Source organism: Protopterus annectens, chromosome 13.part0 (assembly GCF_019279795.1).
Source record: "Protopterus annectens isolate FY-2018-M chromosome 13.part0, PAN1.0, whole genome shotgun sequence".
NCBI lineage: Eukaryota > Metazoa > Chordata > Ceratodontiformes > Protopteridae > Protopterus > Protopterus annectens.
In genome coordinates this window covers 769,543,385-769,564,707 of record NC_056747.1, presented here as the reverse complement: position 1 = coordinate 769,564,707, position 21,323 = coordinate 769,543,385, and the positions used below count along the sequence as shown (strand labels likewise).

Genomic DNA, 21,323 nt, shown 5'->3' with positions numbered 1-21,323 from the left:
AAAGCAAATGTAAGAAAGTCAGGGTTCCTGTGCAGTCTTTCTGTAGGACAATATCAATTCCCAATTCCATCCTTCCACCCAAACCCATATTTCTTAATCTTCAGTCTTCAAGATGTGGACAACTTACCAACAACTTTAACTAAGAAGCTTTCAGCATAGTTAGAAACTGTTAACCCATACTTACAACAAATGCTGTTGATGAATACCATTAAGTATTATTTACCATGGATATCTGTTAAAAAAATCTTAGAATGAAATGTGTGATGGACCCATTCAATGTGGAATAGCGAAAGAACATGGAATTTTTGACACAAAATGAGGAAAGTTCCCGTACCTCTCACAGCGCAAGAAATCTGTACAAAGCCTAAAATAACTGGGAGACAAACGCACACACATAGATAACAGATTTTAAATATTCATCTTATAAACTTGGTAAATTACTAAAATAATAAAATATCTTTCAGGAATGGATGCTAACACATATCGCGTCTGAAACTCAATGTATATGGTTATTTACTGACTTCAGTCATCACTGATTTGTCAGAACAGACCAAAAAGTATGAGGCAAAAATTTGGGTAGCTGAGATGTATGCTCCTAAAAATGAGAAGGATTTGAAGGGTATGGCCAAAACCTCTGCCTCTAGTAGGCAGCGTTTATTATGTAGAAGTAGAATTAAGGGAAACTTAACAAAATTCTGAAACGAAAGCTATACGAACACATACGTTAATAACCATGACAACTTTATTAATTAACAATGGTTGACGCGCCTCAAGCAGCTTAATTTTGCGCTGGTACAGAAATCCAAACATCAGAACACCGTTCTCATACACTAGCGCTTCCGTCTTAAAAGAGTCAGCTACAGTTGAGCACAGCTTCCTGTTTCCGGGATTTGGTTGCCAGCAGTTAATCAGGCATCTGTTCGCCGGTCATCAACAAGCCGCAGACGGTGAATAACAAGTATTCATGGACGGGGCACGGTTGCATGGCACCGGTGGCTGTGGAGGTGGAGACATTATGGTTCCGCTTGGTAAGTAAGAGTAAAACAGTATGTTATCTGAAGGGGGATTACACAGAAAGTATTCCCGTACAGGTTTTCATCTTTAGCCGGTATACTTGCAGTCTTTTTTTTTAAGAAAGATAACACGCGTGTCATATACCATTTGGGGAAATAGACATTGTTTTAGAAACAATGCTTGCTGACTCACAGTTACTTAAGGCTGGCCCACATCTTTTGATACCGGGCACTCTATTGTCGAGTGATCCTTCTGACCAGCCTGCAGGAGAGAGTTGAATAATCAGCCATCGAATTGCCGTTCCATATATGACAGCTTTATGAAGTGGCTGTAGTGAATAGAGTAAAATAAGTAGCAAAGCACTTGGCTTACTGTGCCGATCGGTGGTATCATTTAGGCATAGGTCATACCCCTCAAGCTCTTAGAGCAAGAAATCTAAACAAAGCCATACATAATAGGGAGACAAATGCCCTCAAAATAGGGACAGTTTTAAAATATTGCTGTTACAAACTTAGAAAGTTGATAGAACAACAGGTTTTGCATTAACAGTGATTTTTTCTAACTTCAATCCTTAATGATTTGCCAGAAATCCAAATTTTTATGAGGAACATAACAAAAATATGAGATAAAAATTTGGACATTCTTCGAAAATCTAGACGGTTGAGAGGTATAGAATTATTTGGGACCACGCAGCTGCCTGTTGAATGAGAATGACACCGGTTGAGTAGGAAGAAGCTCATACTCGGTCTTAAAAGTAGAGGAGAATGCCTTGTTCTATTCTCTTGTAATCAATGTTGTTAAATGTGTGTTGCATTGTATGTATGTCTGTTTTTTGTATGTGTATGTGTCTAGCTATACACACATACACATATGTTTAATATATATATATATATATATATATATATATATATATATATATATATGTACAGAGACATTGCCTAGCCTTTTTGATTCCATAGAGGAGCGGTACATGAAGTTACGCAATAGTGTGCAGAAATTTACTGTTTCACAGATTGGTATGTAGTTAACTGAGATGTTGTTACAGCATTATTTACTAGTCAGATTTAATTAAAGTACTGTAACTTTGCATGACCAGTGCACTGGCTTCTGCATGGCTGCAGTTAAGTGGGCTATGTGTTGTAAAGTCTTAAACTCTGATTATGTCTTCATTTATAAAAGGGAATGGAAGGGGATGCAACCTTACACTTAACTTCAGGATACTTTGTCACAAGAAGCACTTTAACAACTTGTTACCACACACATGCATTCTCTTCTACTGTCTAATAGCCAGACGTTATGTTTTTTGGAAAATAGATTCCAATGGCAAACCAACATACTGCTTACTACAACAGCTTTGTTATTCACCTTGCCTACTCTTTTATTTCAGATATATGGTGACATTACAAGATGACTTTACAGGGCGGCCACAGTGGTGCAGCGGTTAGCGTTGTCACCTCACAGCAAGAGGTTCTCTAGTTCAATCCTCTGCTGGGGTGCCTTCTTTGCAGAGTCTGCATGCCCTCCCCGTGGTCGTGTGGGCTTCCTCCGGGTGCTCTGGTTTCCTTCCACATCCCAAAGACATGCTGTAGGTGGATTGGACACTCTAAATTGGCCCTAGGTGTGAGTGTGTGTGTGTGTATGTTCCTTTTGTGGAAGGTTGGGTGCTGGGCTGGCAACTAGACACTGTAAAACTCCACTGCTAATCATGAGCGGACAGGTGATCCACTGTGGCGACCCCTAACCGGGAAAAGCCGGAAGAAGAAGAAAATATAAGTGTATATATATATATATTTATTTATTTTTACATTTGTTAACCGGGTTAGTCTGGGTTCTTAGAAGCCCTTTTTCAGCAGAGACCCGAGGAGAAAAGCTCCCAAAAAAAGATATTAAGAACAAAGATAAACACAGATCACATTTTAAGTATACATACTTATGAAGTAATTACATAACATGCAATAAAGGAATATATAGGATGGATAGAAATACAGTACATATATGGAAATTTTCACATATGCAAGAAACTAAGCAGAAATAATGTAAGACTAAGGTCAATACATTGCTGAACAAAGGTACTAGGCATGAAGTAAGTAAATATACAGATAAAGTTGTGTGAACTTTGGAAGTTAATAAGTAAATTAAAGAACAGTAATAAGGGATTATGGGAATTGAGTGTAACATGAGATAACTAGTATGGAATATGACGGAAAAAAATGTGTAGGTAGTAGCAAGAGAGAGCTAGAAGTGATACAGTTAAGTTAGATTATCGCTGAATGTTTCTTTGGTATTATTTTAGAGCATGAAATATCCAATTTGATAGGAAAAAAGATTTAAGCTCTTTCTTGAAGGCATTTTTGTCTTTAAGTAGTCTAAGGGCTAAAGGGAGTGTGTTCCAATTTTTTGCAACTGAGTGACAATAGAGTATTTTCCCAAAGGTTTTGTTTGGCTTATGAACTTCAAGAAAGTATTGATTAGTACTTCTTAGTGGGCGTTGAGGAGTATAAAGTGTCAGAGAATTGGCAAGGGATGGGCAGGATTTAGGATTGTTTAGTATATTGTGGGCTATAAGGAGTTGGGATTGAGGCAGTAAGTTGGAAAATTCAGGCCAATGTAAAGCCTTTGATGGGATTTGTGAGGTTGATTTGCAGCAAATCTGGCTACTTTGTTCTATGTGGTTTCTAGTTTGGATACTAGGTTACTCTGTATATGGGTAAGAATAGGTGAAGCAAAGAGTAGGCATGGTAGAAGCAGGGATTGGGCAAGGGATGGCCTGGATGCACAGGGAAGAAAGTTTTTGTGACTGTAAAGCAGACCTAGTTTTTGGTGTTTTTTTTTTATTGAGCTATGAATGTGATGGTTGAATTTAAGTTCATCATCCATTATTGCTGCAAGGAGTTTTGTTTGGGTGTCAACAGAAATTTTAGTTCCATTAAGAGATGTTATGGAAAAGTTCTGTTTTGCATGTTCCAGATTTTTAGGTAGGAAAAGTAGTAGCTTAGTTTTGGTCGCATTTAGCAGGAGTTGGTTGGATTGTAGCTAGTTTTCAACTGAGTGGAGTGAGTTTTGTGTAAGGGATTGAAGGTTTACTATGTTGTCAGCAGAGTTGATGATGGTCAAGTCATCAGCATATTGAATAAGATTGGATTGGGGGCAGGATGAGAAAAGGTCATTGGTAAATACATTGAAGAGGAGAGGGCCCAGTATTGATCCTTGTGGGACCCCTGTCCTAACTGCTAGAAAGGGGGAGTAGGAAGAGTTCCATCTAACAGCCTGGTGTCTATTAGTGAGGTAATCACAGAACCAGGAGGTGGTGGAGTTTGAGAAGCCTAGGTTGGAGAGTTTATGGTGAAGTATGGTATGAGATACGGTGTTGAATGCTTTTGACAGGTCGATATATGTATGTATATATATATATATATATATATATATATATATATGTATATATATGTATGTCTGTGTAATGTTACTGCACATTACTTGATGTGTGTTCATGTTTAGGATTGAATGCCTGTTTAAAAATGTTTGTAATTTTTGTAATATGCTGGAGCTTTTCTCTCCAGGCTTCCTCTGAAAAGGATTTTTGACAAAGTTCAGTTAATTAAATCAGTAAACAAAAACAAAATAAATAAAAATGCATACATAGACATATGTATGTGTATGTATATACATCTATGTATATGTATTTTCTATGCACACACACATATATGTGTAAGTATAATACACACATATCTACATGTATTTGTGTGTATGTTTGTGTATATATACACACACACACACACACACACACACACACACACACACACACACACACACACACACACTGGTTTAGTTGAGTGTGGCTTTGGTCAACATCTGTTTTGTTGACACAGTTTGATGGATAAAACAGATGATGGTTGTGTGAGCTCAACAATTTCCTGAGATGAGGAACTTACACATTTTTCCTGGGACTTTGAATTAGCAAGGGGGTGGGTGTAGGGGGCTTGCCCCTGCAAAAAAACATTTTTCTTTTATTTGCATGGACCAGGTTTTTCTAATTCTTAACCTAACTTGTACCTCTGTAAAATGCTCTTTCATACTTTTAAAAGGGGTATTTCCTCCTCCAGTATTTCTTTTGCTATATCTAGTAAGCCTTGGGATATATTAATATAGCATACAAATGACCATGAATGTCATCTACAGCCCTGGTTGATTTGGGAGGTAAGCACTATTAATTGCTTAAAAAGAGAGGCATGTGCTTTAAAGCATGTCTACTTAAATTTGTATATGGCATCTTACCATCCTTGTGATCACTTTCCTAATATTGTTTCCACGTTCCTGTGAAACATCTGTCTGTTCTAGCCTTTTTAATTAAGCATCTGTGTTCCTTTTATATTTGGTGTAGTTCCTGTATCATTACTGTTTACACCTTACCTTTAATTAAATTTGCCAGCACTTTCTCTGCTTTTCTTGTCTACCAGCCTATTCATACTGCAAACTGATAGATCTAGTTTGTATTTACACATTCCCGCTCTTGTTTGCATTGTTTTCTTTTTTTACCTACTTTCTCTCTCTCTTTTTTTCTCCTCCTTCTCTCTATTTTTGACATGTCCCCTCTGTTAGTTTTTAAAAATCTTAACACTGGTTGGGAGGGTGGCCTAATGGTTAAGGTGTTTGCCTTATAAACACAAGGTGTAAGGTTTGAGTCTCACAAGGGATAATTGACTAGGCTTAAAATGGCTCGCAAGGGCAATTAGCCTAGTACTAATCTATGAACCTATGATTGCTTAAGGTTTCTTTCTGGCTTTCTCTGTCTTACTTTTTAATTTATGTGATTATCTACTTTATTATGTATACAATAATCTCTACAACCTCCAACCCCATACTTAACCATAACTGTATACAACACACTACAATTCCTTTCCCTTCATTTCATGTGAGCTAACTCTCATTTGCAGTGGTTTTGTAATTAACTATTCTCAATCTCATTTTCTTATAGTCTTTAATCTTTCCCTGTGCTGCCTGGCCAGCTTCTAGCAGAGAGTAAGTAGAAGTATGTTTTTCCTTTTAATCAGGGTAGCATTTTTTTCTCTTTCTCCTTTAGCAGAGCATCTTTTCATTTTGCTTTGAATTTCCCATTAAGAGAATGCTTTTATATTTGGTATCCTCATGTCTTCACTCAGTTTCTTTTGGTTCTTTGGTTCTGCTCCTGGTTCTGTACCCTGTTCCTTCAGATAAATTCATATTATTCCTTTTATTTTCCCATGCACTGTAACAGTCTTTTCTGTGTTTAATCGTTTCCCCTTTAAAGCATTTGATCCTTCAGTTTCATTGCACAAGTATCTTAAAGGTCAGACCAGTTATTTGTCTAGACTATTTGAGTTTCACATTTTCATCCCATCACCTTGTTTATTCATGATGCCTGTTCAGACCATCCTTTTAAAAGTTGCAAGTGTCAATGTTGGCATTCCTGCCTCTTGTCACCAGGTAACCCCCCCATGTACATACATAAACATTAGGTATTTCCTTCCCTCTGATGTGGTGGAGAGTTACACTACCTGTATTGTGAACATATAAATTACATGTCATCAAATTTATTTCCATGTTGATTTCAATTGTATACCTTTAGTGAGAGTGTGAACTTTTTTTATCTGCATCACTTGCTTATCCAATAGTAACTTGATAGATTATAGTTTAAATTAGATTACCTTTGAACCTTTCTTACTGAAGCATAAATATAAAGGAAAAGTACGGAATAAGCAGATCAGTAATTACCCCAAAAGGTTTTCTTGAGAACTGGAAAATAAAAAAAAAAAAAAAAGAGAAGAATAACAACATTGAGAAGAAAACCCTGTTAAAGAGCTATAACGTAAATGATATGAAATGTAATGAAGTTGCAGCCAGATAAATTGAGACAAAATTAAGAAAAGCTCCTAACGGGAAAACGTCATGCACAGATGTAGTACCTAACTTCTATCTGAAGGTATTAACAAGAACGGGAAAAATAATACTACTTCTTAAGAATGAACCTGCAAGTCATCGTAAGAACTGTAGGCCAATAACTTTCCCTCCAACAACATGCAAATCGTCTACTGGAAATAATTCAGAATAGTTATCTAGAAAAACTAAGTATGGCAGTAGTATAAAAATGTAAAAGAAAGTTACATGGAGTAAAGGATCATTTTTGATAAGGCCATTATAGAGAGTTAGATTCCCCCTTTTTATAACTCTCTATAATGGCTTTATAAGCGTGGCATGTATATGTTACTAAAAAGCATTGGTAGCATCCCACATTCATAGATAATAGAATGCTTAGAGAAACATATATGGTACATCCTACACTGATCAATTACATCACAGTGACTATGATACAGTAGTAGCCCACTTAACAGCTAAGCCATGACAAAGGGCAGATTATTGTCCCAGGAATAGCAATTTAAAGGGAGATACTCCAGTGTAATTCTTTGTCACCACTGCTGTCTTGACATGCCCTTAACCCATTAAGCTGTTTACTTTGTACGTTAGGCTATGGTTATAGTTTAACTCCTAGAAACCAACCTAATCTACTTTTTGTTGATTTAAAATTATATAGTTCATCAGACAAGATGTGGGACACGCAATTACAGATGGTTAAAAGTTTCTCATTTGATACAAGAGTGATCTTGATAAATGTGTTCATGCAACATTTATAAAAGTAAAAATAACACCAAGAAAATATCAACCTGGGACAGGAATGTGTTATGATGGAACATGGTCAGGAGAGAGTGCATAAATACTTGGGAATAGATGAAAGGTCATTAACAGTAAAACATGAACAAATGCGGTTAAAGTTTAGTAAGGAATACTTCGGAAGAGTAAAGCTAATATTGAAAACTGCTTTGACATCCAGGAATTAAGTCCAAGCTATAAATCAATTTGCTCTTCCTGTTCTAACAAGAAAATATTGAAGCAGTTAGAAAAATGCCCCTTGCTTTTCAAATGTTATATAAAAAATTAGTGCTTACCAAGATTATACATCTTCATTCTGAAAGAAGTATGGGCCTTCTTGAATATGATTCAAGTATGGATCAGTATTTGGGGACTGCTTACATATTTGCTGGCCTCATTACTACAAAACAAGTTTTGTAATAACACAATGACAAAACACAGATTCTACATTTATAGTTAACAATCAACATTATCACAGTCCATAGGCATGTTTTTCAGGTGCAGATTGTTGGTTATCATCATTAACAGTTTTTACAGATAATATTGTTGCAGTCAGCAACTGTGTAGCATTTTGCTATGTGCCCTTTTCTATAATGGTAATAAAACCATACTAGTATTTTTCTTGCTTACAGTAAAAGGAACATACTTAGATGAAGGCTTACTATTCTTTGTTGCATGCAAGTCTGACTTTGGAGTTAGTATTGAATATTGAGTTGTAAAATGTAACGGATTGTATTTTGGGTGAAGCTCTAGTCAATGTCTAGCCAAAATTACTTGTTTCAGTTTCGAATAGTTATATGCATCAGGTCCATGTATACTTTTAGTGAATCTTTGTTAAATGCAAAGAGAGCATCTTGGCCATGTCTGCCTGTGCTTAGTTTTTTGCAGCAGCTTAGTTCTCAAATGTCATCAAGTAACTCTCAACATCCTCTTTTGTTTTGAGTTTTCTCAGGGGTGTTCTGGCTTTCTCAGTGAGGTGGCTGGTTGGGTCATCATATTGGATAGCGGCTGCTGAAGGCTGAGCAAGTGTTCATCAGTGGATTCATTTCTTTCTAGGAGGCTGAGCTGATGCTGGTCACTGGCTGCACTTCTCTCTTGAGGAGCTTTAGTGGAGAAGATAAGCTTCAGTTATGTTTTTCATGTTGAACAGAGTACAGCAGCTACACGTCCGTACATATGAGCTTTTACTGATGCACAAAAGGACTGCCAAAAGAAGAAACTTTACACAAATAAACTTTTCAGTTGACAGGTGAAAAAACAAGCTGAACTATAGTTTAGAGCTTTTGTACTTTGTTTACTAAAAAACAACTTTCAGAAACAATACATTCGATAAAACACCAGTCTATATATAAAAAATGGGTGACTAATTAATTCAAAGCTAGTTAGAGATGTCATTTCCTAAAGGTACCATTTGAGAACACATTTAATATTTAAATTTTCATTTAAACCAGGAAATGCATCAGGATTGCGCAACAGCTGCCATTTTATCTCTTTAACTTCCAAAAAGAATTGACATCCCCTATAAAATTAGTGACCTTTTCCAATACTATAAATTTGAACCCAACAACATTAGAACAAACATTACTGTGCTTAACTAAAGCATTTTTGTTATCTTTATTTTTGATGGCGAAATTATGTTCCTTGAGTCTATTCGCTAAGCTCCTAGTCGTTTTCGTACCATAATAGCAGGAACAGGTAACACATACCTCTAAATAAACATTACTAGAAGAACAGTTAAAATGGCCATTGATATTACCAAAAATATACAGTGTTCAACAAGAAATTGCATACAGACATGAATACAACTACAAATCTTGCATTTTCCACATTTGAACATTCCCTTTTTGCTTTTTATTTTAGACAACACTAACTGGTTCCCTATTCCAAAAAATGTTATGTGTTCTGGTCTTCTTAAAACAAAATTGTGGACTAGTCCACAAAACATTAGATAATTATTTATTTCCCTGTGTGATGGGTTCCCTATTAAATCAGCGAATGCTTAAGATAGTGAACGCTGTTCGACCGTTTTAAATCAAAACCATGAAATCCCACACGCACACGAAACAGCGATTTTTTTTTTTTTTTTTTTTTTTTTTTTGCCATCTCCTCCACTGTGGTGCTATCTTGGAGTTGGTATATTTAAGTAGGGGGGTGTGCAGGTTATGTGTTCGGCATTTTGCCATTTCGATTTTTAAGGGTCGATTATACAGTGTTCACTATTTTAAGCATTCGCTGTTCTAATATAGACCCATATAATGCACCAATTTTTCTTTAAAATATTCTGAATGTCGAAGATATCATAACTAATGCACAAGAGATAACTGTGAAAAAAAAATCTCCTTTATGTTTAGAAGTGTAACTTCAAACCCATACTTTAATATAGGAAAATATTTTTTATATCCAAGATTAAACTTCTCTATTAGGGCGGCCACGGTGGTGCAGTGGTTAGCATTGCCGCCTCACAGCAAGAGGTTCTCCGGTTCGATCCTCAGCTAGGGTGCCTTCTGTGTGGAGTCTGCATGTCCTCCCTGTGGTCGCGTGGGTTTCCTCCGGGTGCTCCGGTTTCCTCCCACATCCCAAAGACATGCTGCAGGTGGATTGGATACTCTAAATTGTCTCTAGGTGTGCGTGTGAGTGTGCCTTCTGTGGAAGGTTGGGCGCCGGGCTGGCAACTCGACACCGTAAAACTCCACTGCCATTCAATGTGCGGACAAGGTGATCCGCTGTGGCGACCCCTAACCGGGAAAAAGCCGAAAGAAGAAGAAGAAGATTAAACTTCTCTACTAAATTTTCTAGGTAATGTCTTTTTAAACACAGCTGCTTTAAAATTAAACTTTCTTCCAAATAAGTATTGTCTTCACCATTAATTCCAGAAAGCCTGATGTACTGAACTTTGATTATATTAAATTTCATAAAAAAGGATGTTGACTATTGAAGTCCAAATAATTGTTCCTAAAAGTTTTCTTTCTAAATATATTGGAAACAAATTTGAGATTTTCTTTATCCAAAACAAGGTCAATATCTAAAATTGGTCCCTTTACTAGATATTGTAAATTTTAAGAAGCCAATACTCTGTTTTAATTTGTGAAGAAATTGATCTAATTCATCTACAGTCCCTTGCCATATAAAAATATGTTGTCAAATAACATTTATACAACTTAGATCATTTAACCAAACTCTAGGGTTTTGATAAACTATTTTCCAAGCATGTAGGACTTGATCGGCATAGGTTTGGGCCATTTTAGCACCCATCGTGACTCTGTTTTGTTGGAGATAAGCTTTTGGCTTCATAGTAAAAGTTCATCCACAGAAAAAGCACATACACTTAACAGTACGCATAAGTTTCAGCCTCACTGGAATCAAAGGAATTTTTCTTCAAATAAGCCCTCCTTGCTACCAGAAGGTTTGCCTTTGCCAGAGTGTACCCCTGTTTGGACACAAGGGTTTTTATGATTCTTGCAGAGTCTGAGAGGCGTCAGTGTTCAAGATCAATTTTTTGGTCAGGAAGTATTAGTTTAACTCCTTAACAACTGACCATTTTTTCCAAAGGACTGTCACTTGATCACTGACTGTTTTTGATATAAAAGTCTGTATATCGAAAATATTTCATAATTTTTTTTCATTAAATTTGCCAGACACTGGGGTAGTTATCTGTAAAATTCCCATAGTTTGGGCTCCTATCCTCAAGGAGAAAGGAGCAGCTGCATTTTGAATTTTAATGGAAAAAATAAAAAAAATGTAAATAAAGAAAAAAAATTACATACATACAAAAACTTGTGCCCTTTTCAGGCAAGAACTCACACCAACAATATATACTTGTGATTTTGATAACTTTTTCATTATCTTACTCTGAAGAGGAAAGAACTGAAAGCTTATTTTTTTGTCTTCAGCTGTTTAGTTTAAGTTGTACTTCATATCTCATTCTGGCCTGATCTCCATCTTGACTTCAGATGACGAAATCTCCACTGTTTCAAGATATTCTTATTTAATTTTCAGGACCTCTTAATAATCCCATTTTTATTTTGCTTTGTATAGCCTAATTGGTTTTAGGGAAATAGCAGCAGAATTTCAGATATGTGCATGGCTATCAGAATATGTAAGATGTACGTATTTTGCTATAACATGTGAAATGAAAGAAAATATTATGTTTTCCTAAACCAGGGAGGAGTTGACTATTGGTGTAAAGCAACGGTCGCCCATGGTAGTAATGACCAGGTCAAGGATGTTGCTACCTCTAGTGGGGGTAAGAACGAACTAGTCCAGGGCACTGGAATTAATGAATTCCAGGAAACGTTGGGCAAGTATATTGGTACATGAGTAGTATTCCCAGTTAATGGAGGGGTAGTTGAAGTCGCCCAGTATGAGACTGTTAGGTTGGACCCTAATATTCTCCAGGGTGCTTAGGAACGTGGAGTGTGAGTCTTGGGACATGGTTTGGGACCTATAGCAAGCTATGACCTGAATTGCTGTCTTACCCAGTGTTAGCTGCACCTGAAGTATCTCTGATGCGTTATGTTGGGCTACCAGTCTGGAGGTGTGTGCATCCATTATGAATATGGAAACACCAGCGCCTATGGAGCTTCGGTCCAAGTTCTGGGGCTGAAAGGTGTAGAATGAGTTATAGCCTGGTAGTGCAGGGGTGCTTTCTGCTGACTTGAACCAGGTCTCTGTTACAGCACAAATGTTGATGTTCTCCATTTTAAGGAGTGCTTCAAGCGAGTGCATTTTGAGATTTAGACTTCTAGCATTGAGCAGCATGACCCTCAGATTGCATTTGTTTGTAGCTGTTATGGTGGTAATTTGGTCTTTGGAACACCACCTAAAAAAGGCACTATAGGGGTGGCAAGAGCCCTGGCCAGTATCCAGAAGCCCAGGGATGACAGATGCAGGCCATCTCTGGCAAAGCGTCGAGGTCTGTCATTCATGTCATCCAAGGCAGGCAGATACTGGATCCCCTTAGAATCACAACAGAAACTTAGCCAATTGTTGAAATCAATAATTTTCTGCTTGTACTGTGGTATCATTCTGGGTGATGGTAGGAGGCTGCTCAGGGCTAGGGCCATACCACTTGGGCTACATAATCCAAGAACTCCTCCATGTCTCTTTTTATTTAGCCCAGGGAGGTACGTCTCAGGTCATTCACACCCACATGTATAATGACATTGTCTGCATATATCAACTGGACACAAGCTGATTTAAGTATACTTTTATCTGCACTTATTTAAGATTTGAGTCAGTAAATATTGTGTCTCTGTCTCTCTGCAGTTAGTTTCCCACCCCCCTCCCTGTTTCTTGTTGTGGTGTTAATCTTGGTAGCTTTGGAATTGCCCGCCCTTAATGTAAATCTGTTTTTGCACACTCCTCCTGGACCCATCTCATTTGCTCACTCAACTGAGTACAGTGAGATCAAATTTTGATTTCAGATACTCCTACCAGTCCCATCTCCTCTGCGGTGCACAGAGAGAGCACTTGGGAAGGACATTCCCCTATATTATCTTAATCTGCTCTGTTTCCTCCCTCTCCAAAAAAAAAAAAATTACACTTCATCTGCTTTACTGTATTTGTGTTTCTTCCTACTTTATTACCTTATTTTGCTTTTGCCTCTTCTTAAAAGTACTCAATTGAATTTATTCTGCTGCCTTTATTACTGCTTATTAGTAGCCTGATTAAATTGTAACTGTTATTCCAAGGCCCTTGGTTTAAGCACTTGGGCTTCAAAGCAGTTGTTTTACATTAAGAAGGTTTGTTGTCTGCACTGTTGTGGCAGGACAGGTAGTGTACATCCTTCTGAGTTGGGAACTGCTGATTGAAGGCTCAGTGTCTGTTATTCTAAAAGTGTATTAGTTCTGGGTTAAGCACTTGGGCTTCGGGCCAGTTATTTTACATTAAGAAGCTTTGTGGTCTGCACTCTTGTGGGAGGAGAGGCTAGATTCTGCCCTTCTGAGCTGTGAATTTCTGGTTAAAGGCTTGTTGTGCATACTTACTTGAACTGTTTCTTTCTGAAATCGGTAAGTCTTGTTTGCTGTAGCATAGACTAGATTCAGGCCGGTTGAATCTAGCTTTGTTTGTATAACTTGTGCACTGATCCAGGCCGTCTTTTTTGCAGAAGGTTTCTCTGTACCCTAGTGGCAGGACTGTGCAGTTAGAACTTGTATGATTGAAGACTGCTGGAATAGGGCTCAGTTTTGAGCTTTTTAACTGGTTAATTGGGTAAAGTGTTGTTTTGATTGTATCTGCTCTATTTTCTGAAAAAAAATATATATATATACTTGTTTCCTGCCAGTATCATTTTTTCTGCTTTTCTTGCTATCTTACCTTATTCTGCCTAAAACGCCAGTTTTTTTAGCGAATCTGTGATTTAAAAAGTTTATTGCTACATATTGTACTTATTTGCTGCCTGCACTTGAATTGTCATTTTTGTGTTTAAATAATCTGTTTAACTGTTGTAGGCTACACACTAAAGTGTGATAGCCTTTTCTGTGCATTTAAAGTGTTGTTTTGATTGTATCTACTCTTGTTTTCTGAAAAAAAAATATATACTTGTTAACCGCCTTTCTGAACTAGTATAGTCCAGTTTTCAGGTTATTGCTGAATCCATGGTTGAGTTACAAGTTTCTGTGTTGCCCATACCTTACTTGGATAGAAGGAAGTTTCTTTGTTCACCTGTGAGAGAGGGGAGCTTTGAGCAGCCTATCTGTCCCTAGAGGAGTGGTTTCAGTCCAGAAGTTAGTAGTTTATTGGCCATTTTGGGCTAATTTCTATCTCTTTCACTTCCCTCCTATAAAAACCGCATTTGTGCGGTTTTGTGCACCGGGCAGCGCCGTTTAGCTAGAGTTGAACTATTCTCGGCTCCACAAAGTCTACTCTTCAATTTTTCCCTTGGAACTAGACAAACCTTCAACTTTAGCACTTACACCATTCATTTCACAGTCAAGCACTTGCTTAAAACTCATAGCAAGCACTAATTAACCCTAGCACTAGACCCCCCCTATACTGTCCAGAAGGACAAGGCTCTCTATACGTCCCCACCAGCCATTCAGAAAAACAGCTTACTCTACCTATTCAGGCATGTCCAAAGGGCAGTTTCCGGTATACTCTCCAGTCCAACTGGTGAAGCTGGGCATTTTGAGGCAATGTTACAACTGCCTCATGTACACAGACAACCTTCTCCTCCTACCACCAAACACTAATATATGCGAGAGATGCAATTATACAGCCAAACTGGAGGCAAAGCTCTCTCAACCCAAGACTGGAACTGACAGTCAAGAGGAGAAGGGTAATACTTGCAACACACCACCAGTCTCACATCGACCTAATAAACCAACACCGGCAAATAACACACATGAGTACATGAAAACATACTCAGAGGCTCTAAATAAAAATCTGCAAAAGCAACAGAGACCTCCAAAGTAGACATCCAAGCAACCTCCACACCCCATCACCAACCATGAAACACATGCTTCACATAATCAGTGTGCCAAGCAGTCACAGCCCTTAACGCAAAATAACATACCCAACACACTAGTAATGGGCGACTCTATAGTCAGACACACTGATGTCCCACTAACTAGGCTGGACAAGGAGAAAGTTACAGTTAGCTGCCTGTCGGGTGCCAGGATCCGCCACATAACACAAGCACTCAGGTCACTCCAGAACAAGTACAAATACAACTCTGTCATTATCCATGTTGGTGGGAATGACCTGAGACATATCTCCTTGGAATACATGAAAAAAGACATGGAAGAGCTCTTTGATCATGTAGCCCAGGCCGGTATGACCCTGACCCTGAGTAGCATCCTGCCCTCATCAAGAATGATGCCACAGTATAGAGAAAAAATGATCAATTTCAACAATTGGCTAAGTTTCTGGTGTCATTCAAAGGGGATCCAGCATCTGTCCACCTGGGGTGACATGCTCGACAAGCCACATTGCTTCGCAAGAGATGGCTTGCACCTGTCACCCTTATGCTTTCGAATACTGGCCAAGGCTCTTGCCGCCCCCATAGTGCCTTTTTAGGCAAGGCTCAAAAGACAAACCCACCACCATAAATAGCAAAAGTAACCAAAAACTGAGGGCAATGCTACTCAACGCCAGAAGTCTAAACCTCAAAATGCACGCACTCGAGGCTCTCCTCAGTATGGAGAACATCGACATCTGTGCAGTAACAGAAACCTGGTTTAAGGCTCCTGAGAGCACCCTAGCACTACTAGGCTATAATTCATACCACACCTTTCAGCCACAGCACCAGGATGGAAACACAAAAGGTGGGGGTGTATCCATATTCATCAAAGATACCCACACCTCCAGGTTAGTGGCACAGCGCAATGCATCAGAGATCATCCATGTGCAACTAACAACGGGCAAAACTGCAATCCAAATTGTAGCTTGCTACAGATCACCCACCATGGCCCAGGCCCCCCATTCCGCATTTCTGGAGACACTGGGAAATATGAAGGTCCTACCAAACACCCTAATACTGGGTGATTTCAATTACCCAAACATAAACTGGGAGAACTACTCGAGTACTAACTCCCTTGCTCAACGCTTCCTAGAATTTATAAACTCGAATGCCCTGGATCAACTGGTCAACACCCCCACCAGAGGGAACAACATATTGGACCTGGTCATCCCCAACATGGGTGACCGGTGTTCCACACCGGAGGTCAACCCCTCGCTGGTTAGAAAAGACCATTGACTAATCACTCTGGATATCCACATTCCGCCCCCACTTCCAATCAAGGAAACCACCGTGAAAAACCTTTCAAAAGCAAACTTCACGTTACTTAAGACCGAGGTGGAAAGGTTCACAGCCCCCATGCTAAAGGACAATGCTGTCCAAGCTGCTGAAACCTTTACAAAGGCACTTTATGAGCATCTGCAGGAATGCATGGATCATGCTATCCCAGGTAAAACCAAGACTCACTCCTCCAAGAAAAGGAAACCAGTCTGGCGGACCCCTGCTATAAACAAGCTATACAACAGAAGGAGGAAACTAGTACAGAAAAGAGTAAAATCCCAAGAAGGAAAGACATCCCTGATCAGTATCAACAAGAAACTACGATCCCTCATTAAATCATCCAAGGCTAGTTTAGAAAGAAAAAGTGCCAATGACTCCAAAGATAACCACAAAACGTTCTTTAGCTATGTCAAGAACCTAAGTGGAAACTCAGATCTGCTCTGAGTTAGTGCAGAATGGCACATGAAACGACTGATATTGCCAACATTCTGGCAGACAGGTTTAGTGCAAACTTCACCCCCCACCCCCTAAAGGGCCCATAACCATACCAGAAGAATGTAGGGCCCCGTCAATCACCGACACACAGGTTAAAACAGCCCTATCCAAAGCCAAAAACACAGCTTCAGTGGGACCGGACGGTGTCCCAGGCTGTGTCTTACAAGAGCTCAAAAATGAACTAACCCCTCACCTAAGCACGCTGTTCAAACTCAGCCTCTCTACAGGCTACGTACCACAGAGTGGCGGACTGCAACAGTTATCCCGCTCCACAAACGTGGAGCCACAGTGGACCCTGGGAGCTATCGTCCTATAAGCTTGACTAACCTGGTCTGCAAGGCTGTGGAATGCATCATCATGGAACTCATTAACAGAGACATTGGGAACCTCCAAACCTTGGACCCTACCCAGTTTGGCTTTAAGGGCAGATCATGCCTCCTAAACCTGGTGGAATTCTTTGAGATGGTTACCAAGGCACTAGACGAGGGAAAGGAGGTACACACAGCCTACTTAGACCTCACAAAGGCTTTCAACACCATTCCCCATTCTAGTATTATAGACAAGCTCACCAGCTTGAACATTAACCCCTACGTCACGAGATGGGTTGCCAACTGGCTCATGAGTAGAACCGACATGGTGAGAGTTGCAGGCTCTATGTCCGACTCTAAACCGGTTACAAGTGGTGTCCCCCAGGGCTCAGGCCTAGGACACCTCCTGTTCGGTATATACTTCTCAGAGGTACAGGCAAGCATAGGAGGACTATGGCTGACCAAGTTCGCAGACGACTGCAAAACTAGGGGCCATAATTGATTCTCCGGCTGATAGACACCCTCCAGATGGGTCTCACTGAGATGGATACCTGGTGTCAAAATCATGGCCTCAAGCTAAATGCCAAAAAGTGCATAGTCATCCCCTTTGGAAAAAACAAAGTACCCGCGAACTACCACATAGGTGGTAGTCCCCTAAATACAGACAATGTAATAAGGGATCTGGGGACCCAAGTAGATAGTAATCTCTCCTTTGATAATCATATTGCCAAGGTGGTTAGAAAATCCTTCTATGTGGCCCACCTAATCACAAAAGAGTTTGCATCTAGAACAAAACAGGTTATTGTGCCTCTCTACTCATCACTCATTAGGCCCATCATAGAGTACAATGCTCCATTTGGGATGTACCTTGCAAGACACCTGCAACAGCTGGAAAGACCACAAAAGTACCTCACCAAGAGGATTACTGGCCTCAAACAGATGCCCTATGCAGCCCGACTCCAGAAACTCCAAATGTACTCAGTTGCATACCGCTTACTCAGAGGTGATCTCTGCCTGACATACAAGGCCATGTCCAACCCAGAATTGATGGACATGCTCCACCTAAAAAAAAAAAAAAAAAAAAACAAATCCCGGAGAGCTACACGCTCTAGAGATATAAACCTCACCACAATGATAAATAGGACATGCTGGAGGGATAGATTCCTATCCCAGAGACTCCCCATGCTTTGGAACAGGATTCCAATATACATCAGGCAGAGTCCCTCACTAACACTCTTCAAGAGAAACCTTGACGGGTGGATGGGCAACAGAAAATTTACTCCGGGGATCACTGCATTGGCTCTGCTGGATAGTGGCACAGGGAACTATTGGCTCTGCTGGACAGAGGCACAGGGAACTAATCTAAGGGGGTGGCAAAAGCCAATACATTCTGGCTAGTCTTATAAATGCCCTTGGGCAGATAGCCTAGTACTTACCTATGACAGTGTCATATTTGTACCTGTTGTTGAGGGACCTGAGTGCATGCATTATGTGGCGGATCCTGGCACTTGACAGGCAGCTGACTTACTTTCTCCTTATTCAACCTAGTGAGTGGGACATCAGTGTGCCTCACTATCGAGTCACCTATGACCAATGTGTTGGGCATGTGTCTCGTCATTAATGTTGTGTTGTAGTGGTCGAGTGCGTTTCTGCCTTGAAGTTCTCTCCAGTTTGGGTAGATTATTATTGAGAGCCTCCACGAAGGTGAGTGTGTGGTTTGTGTTTTTATGTGAAGGCAGTGCTGGTGTGTGTTCTGGAAGGCTATGTGTTCCATGTGGCGTGGTGCAAGTGTTGACCTTTTCCTCTTGGCCAGGTATTCCGGTCTTGGCTGGAGAGTGAGTGCCTTCCAGTTTGGATGTACAAGTCCATCTTTGTAAGTTTGAGTGTTGGGAGGTAAGAGGAGAGGGTTATCAGTGTACATGAGGCAGTTGCTACATTGTCTCAGGATCCCCAAGTTCACCAGGTTAATAGGCGAAAGCTCAGGAAACTGACCTTTAGACATGCCTGGAGGAGTGGGCATTAGTAATAAGTACTGGAGCCGTTTCCTTGTAGAACGTTTGGTGCTGATAGCACTTTTGTGTGCTACAATAATTGCAACAAGAAGTCTGGTAAAGTGCTAGACTAATATGTTAGTAAAAGTGCAGGAGAGGAGAGAACTAGCAGATCCAAGGGAAAAATTGAAGAGCAGACTTGTTGGCACCGCTCAGAAGCTTACAAACAGTCCTGGATTCAGCAAATCTGTATCTGGACTACACTAGTTACAGGAAAGGTGGGAAACGAGCAGAAAAATGGGCTTTTAAACAGAAATGTGAAAGAGATGGGAAAACCACCCAAACAGTCAATAAATTACAATTTCTGGAAAAGAAACCACTCCTGTTGTGGTAGATAGGCTACCTAGTGCGTACCACTCCCACTGATACGCTAGAAGGCTTCCCTCCAACAAGAATGCTTGGGGGTCTCAGAAGCTTACATACAGTCCTGGATACAGCAAATCTGTATCTAGACTAGCCTAGTTACAGGAAAAGCGGGAAGCAAGTGCAAGCACGGGCTTTTAAACCAGAAAGATGAAAGAGATGGAAAAACAGCCCAAACGGCCAATAAACTACAATTTCTGGGCCAGAATCATACACCAATGCACTGTACGAACATGTACACAAATGCATGGATCTTGCCATACCCAGTAGAACCAAGACGCTCTCCTCCAAAAAAAGGAAGTCAGTCTGGTGGTCTCATGCCATAAACAAACTCTACAACAGAAGGACGAAACTGATGCGGAATAAGGTGAAGTCCCAAAACTGGAAAAACTCCCTTATCAGCCTCAACAAAAAGTTGAGATCCCCCATCAAATCCTCTAAAGCTAGCTATGAAAACAGAATTGCAGCAGATAGTAAAGACAACGACAGGGCCTTCTGTAGTTATGTAAAGAATCTCCATGGCAATACCCAGATTTGCTCTGAGCTACTGCACAGTGGTACCTCCTATACCGAGCCAACAGATATTGCCAATATACTGGCCGACAGATTCAGTGACAACTTTACCCCTCCCAAAGGACCAATCACAATACCAGTAGATTGCCAGGCACCCAGTATTACTGCTGCACAGGTTAAAACAGCACTGGCCAAGGCCAAGAATACAGCTTCTATGGGACCTGACAATACCCCTGGCTGTGTTCTACATGAACTACAGAGTGAACTGGCACCACACCTGTGTGTCCTGTTCAATCACAGCCTCACCTCAGGCTTTCGCCCTATGGAATGGCGTGCTGTTAACATCATCCCTCTCCACAAAGGAAGAGCGACTGCAGATGCAGATGCTGTGAACTATCGCCCCATTAGCCTGACAAGTCTGATATGCAAAGCTATAGAACGCATCATTACGGACATAATTAACAAAGATATAGGGAATCTCCAAATCTCTGGATCCTATATAGTTTGGTTTTGTGAAGGGTAGAGCATGCCTGCTCAACCTGGTGGACTTCTTTGAGTCGGTCACCAGAGCTGTGGATGAAGGCAAGGTGGTTCATACAGCCTACCTTGATCTGGCCAAGGCCTTTGATACCATTCCCCACTCAGGAATAATAGAAAAACTCACTAAGCTAGGTATCAACCCCTGCATCACTAGGTGGGTTGCAAAGTGGCTCACAGATAGTACCCACAGTGTGAAAGTAGTTGACTCCAAGTCAGACTGCTGACCAGTCACGAGTGGAGTCCCACAGGGTTCAATCCTGGGTCCTCTTCTGTTTGGTATCTACTTCTCTGAAGTCCAAGCCAACACGAAGGGACTCTGGCTGACAAAGTTCGCAGACTATTAAAACTGGGAGATATTATTAATTCCCCAAGTGATATTGACATCCTGCAGAAAGGCTTCACTGAGACCAATGACTGGTGTCAGAACCATGGCCTTAAGCTCAATGCCAAAAAATGTGTCATCGTCCCCTTTTCGAGAAACCCGGTTCCCATAAATTAGCACATTGATGGTAGTCCACTAAATACAGAAGGAATTATAATAGATCTGGGAACACAGGTTGATAGCAACCTCTATTTTGACCACCACATTGCCACTGTGGTCAGAAAGTCCTCCTGTGTGGC

At 40.1% G+C, this 21,323-nt stretch overlaps 1 protein-coding gene across 1 annotated transcript in view; it reads left to right on the top strand.

The window, feature by feature from the left end:
- The first annotated feature begins 851 nt into the window (after positions 1-851).
- BLMH (bleomycin hydrolase) overlaps positions 852-21,323 on the top strand; it is a 593,976-nt gene continuing 573,504 nt past the window's right edge. The window contains exon 1 of the mRNA XM_044054476.1: positions 852-1,028. Within this exon, the coding sequence (XP_043910411.1) occupies positions 965-1,028 (64 nt within the window). The 5' untranslated portion in view covers positions 852-964. The remainder of the gene's footprint in view (positions 1,029-21,323) is intronic.